Source organism: Mytilus galloprovincialis, chromosome 6, assembly GCF_965363235.1.
Source record: "Mytilus galloprovincialis chromosome 6, xbMytGall1.hap1.1, whole genome shotgun sequence".
In the NCBI taxonomy this organism is placed as follows: domain Eukaryota; kingdom Metazoa; phylum Mollusca; class Bivalvia; order Mytilida; family Mytilidae; genus Mytilus; species Mytilus galloprovincialis.
Genome location: NC_134843.1, coordinates 13768913 through 13781904, shown reverse-complemented (window position 1 = coordinate 13781904; position 12992 = coordinate 13768913). Strand labels below are relative to the sequence as shown.

Here is a 12992-nt window from a genome sequence, read left to right as displayed (position 1 = left end):
CATGAACAATGCTGAATGTTGACGTAGTTGACGTAAATCACAACAAAGGAAGTGCTTACTATTTGACAAGGGTATAGAAAGCTGACTTTATTATCTATCATAAACAAACAATGTCAGCTTTCTTTTATTCAAAAGTACAGAAGCACCGATTGATTTTATTTGTATAATTTTTTTATTGTTCTGAACTGTGATTTAAAGAAGAAAAACAAAATAGTATCGCCATAAATCACATTGTACATTTAACGCCATTCCATCTTACCACTAACATGGCTGTTACATTTCTATATTTGACATTAATTTTTATACGAATAGCAGGTAAGCTATGTTGCTTATATTTGATATGCAAACCTTTCCATAATCTCCAAAATTCCAACAAAATAAATAAATAATAGTAAACGTTAATTTGAATGTGCGGGATACATTTTTAAAATACGTTGCACCATGTCTCCGACAGAGAAACATTAGTTTCAGATTGTAAAATTTTAGATTCATGAGATGGTGTTACAAAATTTGACATGCTTACATTTACTTAAATAATTAAAAGGTATTGCACCCATTTCCAAAATTATTGATGGATTATCTTTAGAAACATGCTCATTCGTCCCCGAGGGTATCACCAGCCCAGTAGTCAACACTTCGGTGTTGACATGGATATCAATAATGTGATCATTTTTTTTTATAAATTTCCTGTTTACAAAACTTTGAATTTTTCGAAAAACTAAGGATTTTCTTATCCCAGGCGTAGATTACCTTAGTTAGCCGTATTTTGCACAGCTTTTTGGAATTTTGGATCCTCACTCAATTCCCTTAATTTTTATACTTGTTTGGCTTTATAACTATTTTGATTTGAGCGTCAATGATGAGTCTTACGTAGACGAAACGCGCGTCTGGAGAACTAAATTATAATCCTGGTACCTTTGATAACTATTGAACAGAATGTTACAGAAGGCCCCGATTGAAAACATTATTAAATTCTATATGTGTGCATATCAGAATAGTCGTCAGATCTGTAAATGCACTGATTTTATCATATCCCTATTTTGATATTTTCAATGAATTTGGCAGTGATTGTCATGTGACGTGATTCTTGCATAGCAGAATATACTTGCCCTGTAGAGGCAAACGGCTTGTTCCGTATGATTTCAAACATCTGGACGCATTATTATTTTCTCTTGCTACTGTATCATCATCCCGGTATACCAAGTTGGCAAAAGCTGCTTACTTAATTCTTCAATTTGTTCTAATTTGAATTTTCATAAGATATTAATCCGCCGGTCATTAAAAATCACACACTTTCCTGTAAATTCCTTCAGCAATAAAACGCCAAATATTTTGTTAATTTTTTTACTTTTTTTACACCTCTCTGTAATACAATATTAATTGTTTATTTTAGAAATCATACAAGCAACCCAGTTTTCTGTCTCTTTCTTTTTGTTTGCATTGCTCTAACCAGCAAAACATAATTATCGAGTGTTGCTGTTTAATTGTATTATCAGTTTATGAACTGTGTTTTGCATTTCTAGTTCTTGTTGTATAATTTACATATATCTAGAAATATAGTCATCTGTTAAATAACCCAAGGCTATATATAGTAAAATCAAATGCTGAAGAGAGGCGTCCGTATTTCGTGTTTAGAGAATTATATGCTTCCTAGTTGTTCAAGAACCTTGCAACAACACTTCGCGAGACTGAAGGGGGCTTGATTAAAGATAGTATTTCAGTCAAAATTCCCGTTGACGAACATACCTAATGGATTTATTGCTATTTTATTCTCGTTCTGAGCAGGCATAAATGGTTGCTTTAATTAAAAAAAAAAAAAAAAAAAAAAAAAAAAAAAAAAAAAAAAAAAAAAAAAAGAATCAATCAGCCATACATAAGCTTGTTGTTCCTGAGGATTTCTTTAAGATAAAGTAACATATTCCAACTGAAATCGCGGAGAACTTTGTGCTCCAAAAATAGCACCTGTAATGTTGCTCATGCTAGTAGAAATGGTTAATATGTTCTTTCTTATTTTAGATATTCTTACTACTTATACATGCATCTCAAACAACACGTATGGAGAATCAGACACTTTAAGTTTGGGAATTAATGTTGGTAATGAAACAGGTAGTATTACTTAATTCATATATTTTAAAAATTGTTCCAGTATTGTCATAAATATGTCATCTATTAATACGGTATTATGCTATGAGATCCTTTGTACACCGTACGTAATATTTCATGTGATATGATTACCAATAAGAAATCAAATAACATACAGGTGAACAAATATAGATCACCGTTTGGTCTTCAACAATGATAAAAACCCATATTTCACAGTATTTTAAGTATAGTCTTTTTGATAATAAGATAATAAGTTTTGTTTTGCTATGTTAAATATATAATTTATTTGGAAAACTTAGACAATGGATTAAACTTAACTTTTTTTGTAATTTTAATCTTTGGAAGTTTCTAAACCAAGTATTACTTTACAACATTTTATTCGTAAATAAGTTTTGCCACACCTATTTGGGGTAAATAAAAGACGCAGAATAACAAAGTGTGAACCATCGAGATATGCGCATCCTGAAAAACCGACACATCCAGAATGTATTCCATTACGAAGAAATAAAATATATTGAAAGAAGTTAGCGTATGTCTCATGTCAATAGTCAGACAGCAGCTTTAGATGACTAAATGTATAGGTCTAGGTTAACTATACAGTTTTCCGTTTGAATTGTTTTACATTTGTCATTTCGGGGCCTTTTTATAGTTGACTATGTGGTATGGGCTTTGTTCATTGTTGAAGGCCGTACAGTGACCTTTAGTTGTTAATTTCTGTGTCATTTGGTCTCTTGTGGAGAGTTGTCTTATTGGCAATCATACTACATCTTCTTTTTAAATATTCTCCTTTATTTAACCTCTAATTCATTAAAACATTCTTGAAATCCTTGAAATTACGATAAACTCCATTGCAACTAAATAAAAAAGGTCAGATAAAAGCGCACAAAATTTTACAGTGCGCGAAAGTTTTTCAAATTATCTTTCTATATCGAAATCGATTCTATCCATTTTCAACATCATTTTTACTTTTTGTATTTTTGCCTCAGGTGTTGCTGTTTTATTAAATCAAGATCAGTACACGTTTGACTGTTGTGGATTTGTAAATAAATGGACATTTATTGCCAATAGTACTGGAAACTTGACTGCGCAAGTATGGCGCCATGATTCTGGAGACGTATACACCTTAGTCGGATCAAACACACTGAGTGCATTAAGTGAGTAACTTAACTTAATATAGAAGAGGGACGAAAGATACCAGAGGGACAGTCAAACTCAAAAATCGAAAATAAACTGACAACGCCAAGGCTACAAATGAAAAGGACAAACAGACAAACAATAGTACACATGACTTTTCCATCATTATCCATCATTATCCATTTTTAAGTTAAAAGGTAAAATATGAAAAATACCGAAATCCGAGGAAAATACAAAACGGAAAGTCTGTAATCAAATGGTAAAATCAAACGCTCAAACACATCGAACGAATGGATTAACGCAATATTCAGAGATGAGCTGCTATTGATGAGAGTAAATTATTTTATTGAACTTAGTACGCCAATGTATCGTTAGACTATAAATAAATTTAAATATAACGTAGAGATATTTGTTAGCGTCTTAAAACAGTAACACAAATTGACTGAAATACCTGAAATCATTTCACCTAGAACACACACATATATCAATAAGCTTCTTAAGACAATAGCACAAATAAGCTGTAATACAATTTGAATTACCTTTTATCCAACAGACCCCGGTTATAACGAAGTTGAAATAATATCAAACGGAGAAAGAATCAGAACGAATTATGCCGAATTCATTGGATTGTATGTATCATTTTATTATTAATGTTTTGTCCCCAACCCCCAATTCTTTTTTTATCTCACACATATTTTCAGAATTAATACTTTATTCACAGAAACTCTACGATATTGGATTTGTTAATTGTCGAAGGCCGAACGGTTACTTTTATGTGATTTAATCCACGTAATTTGAACTGAATTGCATAATAGTACCTTTGATTTATACCACATCTCTTTATTTTATAATTTCTAATATATCCAACAAATGCATCATCAGGCACAAAAGGCTATCATAATAATAGTACATGCATCAGAAAAAAATCTAATACTTAACAGACGCAATCAAGGTGTCGTGTTTACATTATTAATATATATATATCACTAGTATTAAAGAGATAATCGTAACTGGAATTACGACTATACCAATATGGCGACTGCAGATATAGGTAAAAATCTTTACAGTAATTTTTGTCAAATGTAGCATGTTTTTGTCAATAGTTACTCAGCTGCATGGTTTTTTCAATACCATTACATCATATTTGAATCGTAACGGTGCACTGGAATTGTCTAAGATAATTGTAATTACGGTATTAAAAAATGAAAAGATAATCGTAACTGGATAGTGTTTTATTGACATTGACACTAAAACGTATATCTGATAGCATATGATGAAATTATGGTGATGAATTAATCACGAAAACGTTCCGGACATTTCTTTTTGTGCATATATTAATAATAGTTCTAATGAAAACAGCTACACACTAGTATGTCATAAAATTGGAAGGATGATCAAGCTTTTGGAAATGGGGAAAACACGAACTATGTTAAAATACAGAACACTCCAAGAACTAGAAATACTTGGTACGGATATGAAAAGTATGCTACATACATATGCATGGAAGTTATTGCAGATAAAAATATTGAAAGTACTAAACAAGGAACATGTTTGTACTTGCATACCATATACTTAGTACTTTTCTATTAAATGAAAACAAAAATTAACCTTACCTAATTGTCATGCATTTTTCTGAAGCACAAAATATTTGTTTTATAATCTATCAAAATCTTGGCAATTAAATCAGTTCCGACTGTCATGATCTATGCCTTCTGAGGTAATATATCAATATACATATATAACATATATATTTGTGTTTTATTTTTCCGTCCGTCAAATGCTTCGTAAGACTATACGAGCCATTTACGTTAGGCTAATAAAAACAAAAAACAAAAGTAATAATAAAAAAAAGTAACAATAAACGAAAGTAACATTAAACAATTGTAACAACAAACTGGTAACTATTCTAGATCCTTAACCATCCACACTGTTCAAAGAAACGTCCTAAAATACTTGAGTATTTGATCAAAACATATGATTTTAATTTTTAAAATCATATATTATATCAGTATAAAACAGAAAAAAGTAATTCCATGGGGAAAAAATATTAGCGGCTATTTTAACCGGAATTATACATTTCACTCCAAAATTAAACTATATGCCTTTTTATTTTATAAGAAAAGGGCAATATGAACACTCATCCACCGATAACAGTATTGACTGTTAAATCCGATAATGCAGTTATAAAGTTATTGAAGGAAACTTTTGTTCATTTCGCGCAGAATTTTAGTATAAACGTGATATTGGAGGCAAAATATATAGCATATTAAAATGTGGTATACGGGACTCTCATTTTGAGCAATGAATTGAAAGGATTGCACTTTTGGCATATGGGATATTGCTAATCCCTTCTTTTCTTCCCCCAAAAAAACCCTTAAACGCGTAAACAACATTAAAACTTTGAAACAAACTAAAATATCTACTTACCTCAACAGGTCCGAGTACCCGAATATAGTCCCTAATGTGGACAGTGTGTTACTTGACAATTTTTTTATACTTTTTCCAAATTTATTTCTTCATGTTTTATGCCTGAAATAGCAAGAAGGGGGATAAAATTACACTGACAAATTTGATTCATGAATTTTAAAGCAAAGTAGTGATTTGGCCCAGCTGAAAAAGGTTAAAAATTAGCATTTCGGAAGCTGTCACAAGATTTCATGACCCCTTAACATAAAATTGTCCAAACTTGGAGTTTGAGACGATGAAGTTTTCTATAATTTTGATATAATTTGACCCAAAAGTAGTACAACACACTGTAAAAATATTATTGATAAAGCGAAGGTGGGATTTTTTTTTATTTCCATTTGTTGTCTAAAAGAAATGCACTACGAAATAACTGTGTACTCAGACCAATAACTGACTCGACAGCTGCTTAATTTTTCATATATTTAACAGGTACATGTATATATTAAAAGGTTATACATATTATTGTTAGTTGTAAACATGATAAATGGAGATATATAAGTACATTTGTCCTAGATATTAACCTGTAAGTTTCTTCATTTATTTTTATTTTGCCATTATGTCATCGTTTAACTGGACATTTGCATTTTAATACACAAAATACCATTGAAATACTGAAAGACAGATTTATTACTTTTCAGTTACTATTATCCGATAAAGAAATTACGATTATCAAACAAGAAAAATGACATAGAATTACGATTATCATCCCGAATTTTTCAACGGCAATTTTCAAAGCGCTTAGACAATTCCAGTGCACCGTTACGATTCAAATATGATGTAATGTTATACAAAAACCTTGCAGCTGAGTAACTATTGACAAAAACATGCTACATTTGAGAAAAATGACTGTAAAAAAGATTTTACCTATATCTGCCGTCGCCATATTGGGATAGTCGTAATTCCAGTTTCGATTATCTCTTTAATACCAGTGTATATTGTGTAAGGCTGTTGAGGATTGTGTTTATCTGAAATATTTTCTTTTTAGTTTATTCTAATTCAAACTTCCGACTAATTTAATGTAACCTTCTCACACTTTCTGTATGTAACTTTTGAACTTTTACGGATTGCTGGCATTAGCTGTCTACGAGAATTTGAATAGATCATTACAGTTTAAATGTTTTTAATAATTTTCTTTTATAGCCATAGCAGTGATACCAATATAATTCCATATGTAAATGCCACTGGAAATTTTCTGAAACGATCGGGCATTATAACGACAATGACCACACCAACTGACTGGTCATCTGCAAATACGGGCAATGGATCCTATGCAATAAAGTCTTGGTTGACACCAAGTACGTACATGTTACGAATTGACTGAGCTTTTCTTCTTTTTGATGACATGGTTTAATTAGGAATTTGCATAATTTTTATTCAATGACTTGTTTAACTGAGTAAATCATACAGCACATGTCTGTTCAACTGACAAACTCTACAAAAATCTAGCATGATGTATCAAAGTCTTAGAGGTTTTATAATTTTGTTTTACATTGAGACAACCTCCGCGATCTGATGATATCTGACTATCCTCTTGTACTGACCAGAATTTAAAACTACTGAAAAGATCATTACAGGAACATTTGTTGTAAATGTCGTTTCACTTGAATTTAAATTTAAAAGTGTTTTCTTTAGTGACCAGTATATTATCTTCCCCAATTGCAGAAATTTGTAGCAGCGTATTGATTTAAAACAAAATCAAAAAAAATCTTATTTTCTAGGTAATGCTCCTGTGGTGACTGGTTTTACAAATATCACATTATACAATGACGAAATATCAGTAGGGGATACAGTTAATACCATTACAACATCTGATTATGATTTGGAAGACGTTAACAATTTAACGTTAACTATAAATTCAACAGACAACAATGAACAGAATTATTTCGAGATACATTCGTCTACAGGTAATGGTTACGAACGGATACGACATATCTAATTCATGCCCCAAAATCTCAAAACAACCTTCACAAGCCAGAATCAAAGGAAAAGATTATTTTCATGATTCATATTTATCTTTAAATCAAAATGAGAATTTTGATCGGATGCAAAATACTTTAAGTTCACGACAGTCCTTAGACTAATTCCAAATTAAAGAGGGGCGAATGATACCAGAGAGACAGTCAGACTGTAAATGAGTGTCTTTTGATTTAATTTCCCTTCCAATAAACCATCCAGAGTATTCATTTGAGCAAACACAAATGATATTAAGTATAATCAATGCCCCTTGGTATCATCTTTTACTTCGGTAAATACACGATTGTATGATATACTTGTCCGTAAGTTTCCAGGGAAAGTGATGCTATCATTTAAACTAGTACTTTCAAATTTTACCTAATAAAGTTCTTGTTGTTGAGATCCCTTTTGTTTTATGGTCTCAACACGCTTTAGTTTTTGCTGTCAAACAGTTGATCTTGAGAGTTCCTGATCAAGGGTATATAATAAAACACATGTTGTGCCTATATAACTCATATTGAAGTTTAATTCATGACTTAGAAAGTATGGTGGAAAAGTGTTATATATTTCATTTCCACATTTCATTAACAAGTAAACAAATAAGAGTTATTTTATTAAAGCATGCATCAACCTAACTGGAATATATCAACCACACTGAAATATTTCAACCTAACATTTTGTTAATTTGATATTTTTTTTTCACCACGTTTACGTTGTAGGTGCAATTCGAATTAAAAGTATACCTCCTATAAACACGTACAACATTGACATAGAAGTGAAGGACCCTTGCTCTTTGTCTAATATTGGAACACAGACAATTATAATAAAAAATCGGGTAAGTAATTCAAGTCACTAAAATAATTTTCATATCACGAATTAAATTCTATTTTGATTATGAACTTACAACGAACGAATCAACAGTCATGTAATACATTATATTCATCAGTAGAACCTCCTTTAAATATAGTCTCGAAATCCGCGTTGATTATAAGCGTTAAATTTCGTCGATTTGAAAGAAATAGAAGTTGAAATATATTTAAATATTACCTTTTTGATTCTCCGAATTTCTGAATTGCATATAATTTAATTTACTTTATGCTAAAGAAGTGATGTCATAGTCGAATTCATAATAAAATTTGGTTATTTCAACTTTCTTGACTAATTACTTACGAGTTTTTGAGTTAAAGAATTATAAAGGGATCATGTATGCTTCATATGTAGTTCTTTTTCTTGAGTTTGGTGTTGATTTTTAATTGACAACGAAATTTCACAACACAAGTAATTATAAACTTCACATTCGTTAATAGTTTCATGCGTTTAGATATATGTATTAAAGAAACATAGCAGAACATTTTTTCCATTAGGCGATCTTCACTTAATGGAATAAAACGGGTGATGTATGCACGTTTCTCGTTTTTTTATTTTATATAGATTAGACCGTTGGTTTTCCCGTTTGAATGATTTACACTAGTAATTTTGGGGCTCTTTATAGCTTGTTGGTCGGTGTGAGCCAAGGCTCCGTGTTGAAGGCCGTACATTGACCTATAATGGTTTACTTTTTTTAAATTGTTATTCGGATGGAGAGTTGTTTCATTGGCACTCACACCCCATCTTCCTATATCTATATAACAAGAAACGTTATAAATGCGTCATTGCTATTTTTCAATACTGGGATTTTGAACCTCATACTTCTATCGAGTCATGACATATTTATACAACATTGTAAAACGTTCTTGATTTTGCCATTTGATTAGGAACTTTCCGTTTTGAATTTTCCTCGGAGTTCAGTATTTTTGTTATTTTACTTTTTTATGTGACCTAAAACTTTTCATAGCTAATTTCAGCAACATTGAAAATACCATTCTAACTAAAAGAAATGAGTTTTATACAATTGATGGTTATATATTCCTACAAAACCCTCTCTTCTTTGCATTTCATAATATCATGAAAATTCAGACGATAATTTATGAATCAGACATTCTATATTTTCAGCTTCCTGTTATTGCAAATCTCCCAAGTACCATTTCAGTATCTGAAGATATTACAAGTAATACTCTCTTATTCGCGATAAATGCCACCGACTCGTATAATGACTCTCTTACCTGTTCCATGCATATTGGAGACTCATCTATATTTCAAGTCAAAGCCATAGTTTTGACCACAGGTAAATAAAGGCAACAATAGTATACCGTTGTTCAAAACTCGTAAATCCAAGGACAAAAAACAAAATCTTAACAAACTTAAACTTAGGGAAACGCATTAAATGTAAGAGGAGAACAACGACACAACATTAAAATGTAACACACACAGAAACGGACTAAGCATTAGACAAAATCCGATGAGAATAACAAATATAACATCAATACCAAATACACGAATTTGGGATAGAAAAGTACCGTGACACGTCTAATAGTAATGTGAATTCACACTCAAACACAAGAGAAAACAAACGACGCAACGGAAACACAACGTTAAAATGTAACACACACAGAAACGAACTATTCCTGACTTGGTACAGGACATTTCTAAAGAAAAAAAAATGGTGGGTTGAACCTGGTTTTCTGGCAACACTTCATTAGTATATTTATTCAATTTGCAATGGATTACTTTTAAACAATTTCACTATAATTTTTAATTTCAATTATTACGATACTACATTTTCGGCTTTTAAAACAATACTTATTTTTTATTGTTATTTTTGATTGGATAATTCTGCCGTTTCTATTTTCAATTTAATAACGCTCAGTTAAATATTAAACTGTTCTTGGAATTGTCTGTATATGAATTTTATTGTAGTAGCATATATACTCAATTGTTATTATGTAATAATTCTTATATGATTTGCATATTAGGGAATACGTTGATATGATTGGTCGAGATGTCTTCAGGTAGTTGATCTTGACGATGGTTATTGTTCGATAGACGACGTTGACCGAACTTCTTTCGTAACCAATGTAAACAAGATGATGGCGATAATAAAACCGACGTTACCAAATCTATTTTAACTGCACGTTAATCGTGAAATAGAATAATAGGCGAAAACATTTGTTTGAATGATAATAAGAGTTTTTGCAGTTTAGTTTTTATCAGATAGCAAATTTCATTACATATTTTTGCGTTAAACAACAAATATATTCATGCACCAGGCCTATTCAATGATATAAACATACAATTTACGTGTGATAGAGGTAACGAGTGTGGAAAATATATTCCCTATCTCCAATTTTAAAGAATTATAAGGATTAAACGAATTTTTAATGGAATTTATTGGTGTTTAAACTGTACTAAGTCACTCACAAACATATCATAAACGTTTTTAGGAGTTTTATATGTTTGTGAGTGAATTGGTCGGGTTTATACACAAATAAATTCCTTTAAAAATGCGTTTCATCCTATAGTAACATTCAACAGCTCATATGTCACACAAAAACAGATTCAACATGACAAACTGATACTGTTACTTTGTATGGCAACATTTTTTAAAAAGTAAAAATAAATAAATAGTGCTGTATTCTGTAGATCATGGTGTATACACAGCGAATTCCAGTATTCCCTTTGATTATGACAATGTATCTACATATAATGTAACTATACAGTGCGATGACGGAGATGACATTGTTTATGGTAAACTTACAGTCAATATAATTCAAAATCAGGTAAAATAAAAATTATTCTCTTTTACACTTATAAAAGGGACTTTATCATATTTTAGCAACTAAAATCGTCATTTCGTCATAGTAGCAAAGAACAAAACAAAAAACAACCAAAAGCATAAAAAAAAAAACAAAAAAAAAAAAACAAAAACCAATAGCTGGAAAATATATAAACAATCAGAAACACACAAAAAACAAAACTGGAAAATACAGTCGGTTTGTGTTAAACAAAAATTTACAAACTCTATACTAAATTAAACTTATTTAAATAAAAAAAAATATATTGGCCAAGTTTGTTTCTATTTTGCACTGTAGTTTCAGAAGATTATATTTTTTGTAAAGCTTAACGGACGCCATACGACACCGACAACGACGGACAACGGACGTACAGTGATGAATAAAATCTCATTTTGCCCAGATGAGCTAAAACGGGAAGTCAATAAAAATAAAAAATCCAGATCGACGGTAGAGTATCTCAATTTGAGCCTTCGACTACAAATGTGGATTACTAAAAAGTACAAAAATACCGAACTCCAAGGTAGATCCAAGAAGAAATCAATTTAAAACTTACAATATCAAAATTTATCAACAAACGAAACGAATGGAAAACAACTTTCATTATTTTGACATGGTACAGGAATGTTCCGAAGAAAATTATGGTTAAGTATTGTTAAACAATCATCTGAACCTCCCACAGTTTAACATACAAATTTGCTGATGCGCTATAAAGTTGGATGCATACAGAGATAAAGCAAAGAATGGTCGGTTTTGGATTAGAATAATGTGTCTCAATGACTTTAATGTTGTTTTTCCAACTTTACATCCATCAAGTTTGTTATTGTTAGACAGTTAATTGAATTCTCATTCGTCCATAAAGTTGCTAAAATAATCATTCCATTTATATTTTGATCGCAATTTCAGGCACCTGTTATCAATAGTCTACCAGATTCTGTACGTTTGTTGGAGGACATAAACACGAATACATTATTACATACATTGAATGTGACGGATATAGAGGGAGACAACATAACATGTGTACTGAACCCGAACAGTTCATTATTTGAAGTAACTTTGATTCCACCATCAAATATAGGTTAGATGAATTTTTAATTATTTTTGAAACAGTGACGATTCTTTACGTTCACTGGCCTTTTGTGTCTTTAAGTCGCACTTTAACAACGAACATGGTGAATTCGTCATTTTATATACTTCCTTTTATATCAAATCTAATTTGTTGATTCTAATAAAAAAAGGGATACTAATGAAGTAAACTATCGGAACAGAATAAGTTTTATCAAGTACAAAAAGGTGATGCTAATTGAAACATGCATTGTTGTAATCCAAAAGATTGCTTAGACTAACAACAACTTGATATAGCACATTATGAATGCTGTTGGACGTTCAAGCTAGTTGTTTGGTGAAAACACCTTAATTAACTTATTTAGATGTACATACAAAACATGACATAATTCAATACCTACGTGTACAATTTTGCAGGATATGGGATCTTTCTAAAAGGTGGAACAAATCTTGATTATGATATGACCCCTTCATACTCGATGACTGTAGAATGTAGCGATGCAAGAAGAAACGATACTGAACATTTTACAGTTAACTTGATAAAAAATTTAGTAAGTTTACACATAATATATGAATTAAAGATCTAGACGACGTTACAAAACA

At 30.9% G+C, this 12992-nt stretch overlaps 1 protein-coding gene across 1 annotated transcript in view; it reads left to right on the top strand.

Annotated features, from left to right (window-relative positions):
• Positions 1–2034: 2034 nt before the first annotated feature.
• LOC143078992 (cadherin-23-like) overlaps positions 2035–12992 on the top strand; it is a 46338-nt gene continuing 35380 nt past the window's right edge. The window contains exons 1-10 of the mRNA XM_076254081.1: positions 2035–2106; positions 3090–3257; positions 3791–3866; positions 6844–6998; positions 7422–7607; positions 8376–8491; positions 9649–9820; positions 11176–11312; positions 12231–12402; positions 12807–12940. Of these exons, the coding sequence (XP_076110196.1) occupies positions 6923–6998; positions 7422–7607; positions 8376–8491; positions 9649–9820; positions 11176–11312; positions 12231–12402; positions 12807–12940 (993 nt within the window). The 5' untranslated portion in view covers positions 2035–2106; positions 3090–3257; positions 3791–3866; positions 6844–6922. The remainder of the gene's footprint in view (positions 2107–3089; positions 3258–3790; positions 3867–6843; positions 6999–7421; positions 7608–8375; positions 8492–9648; positions 9821–11175; positions 11313–12230; positions 12403–12806; positions 12941–12992) is intronic.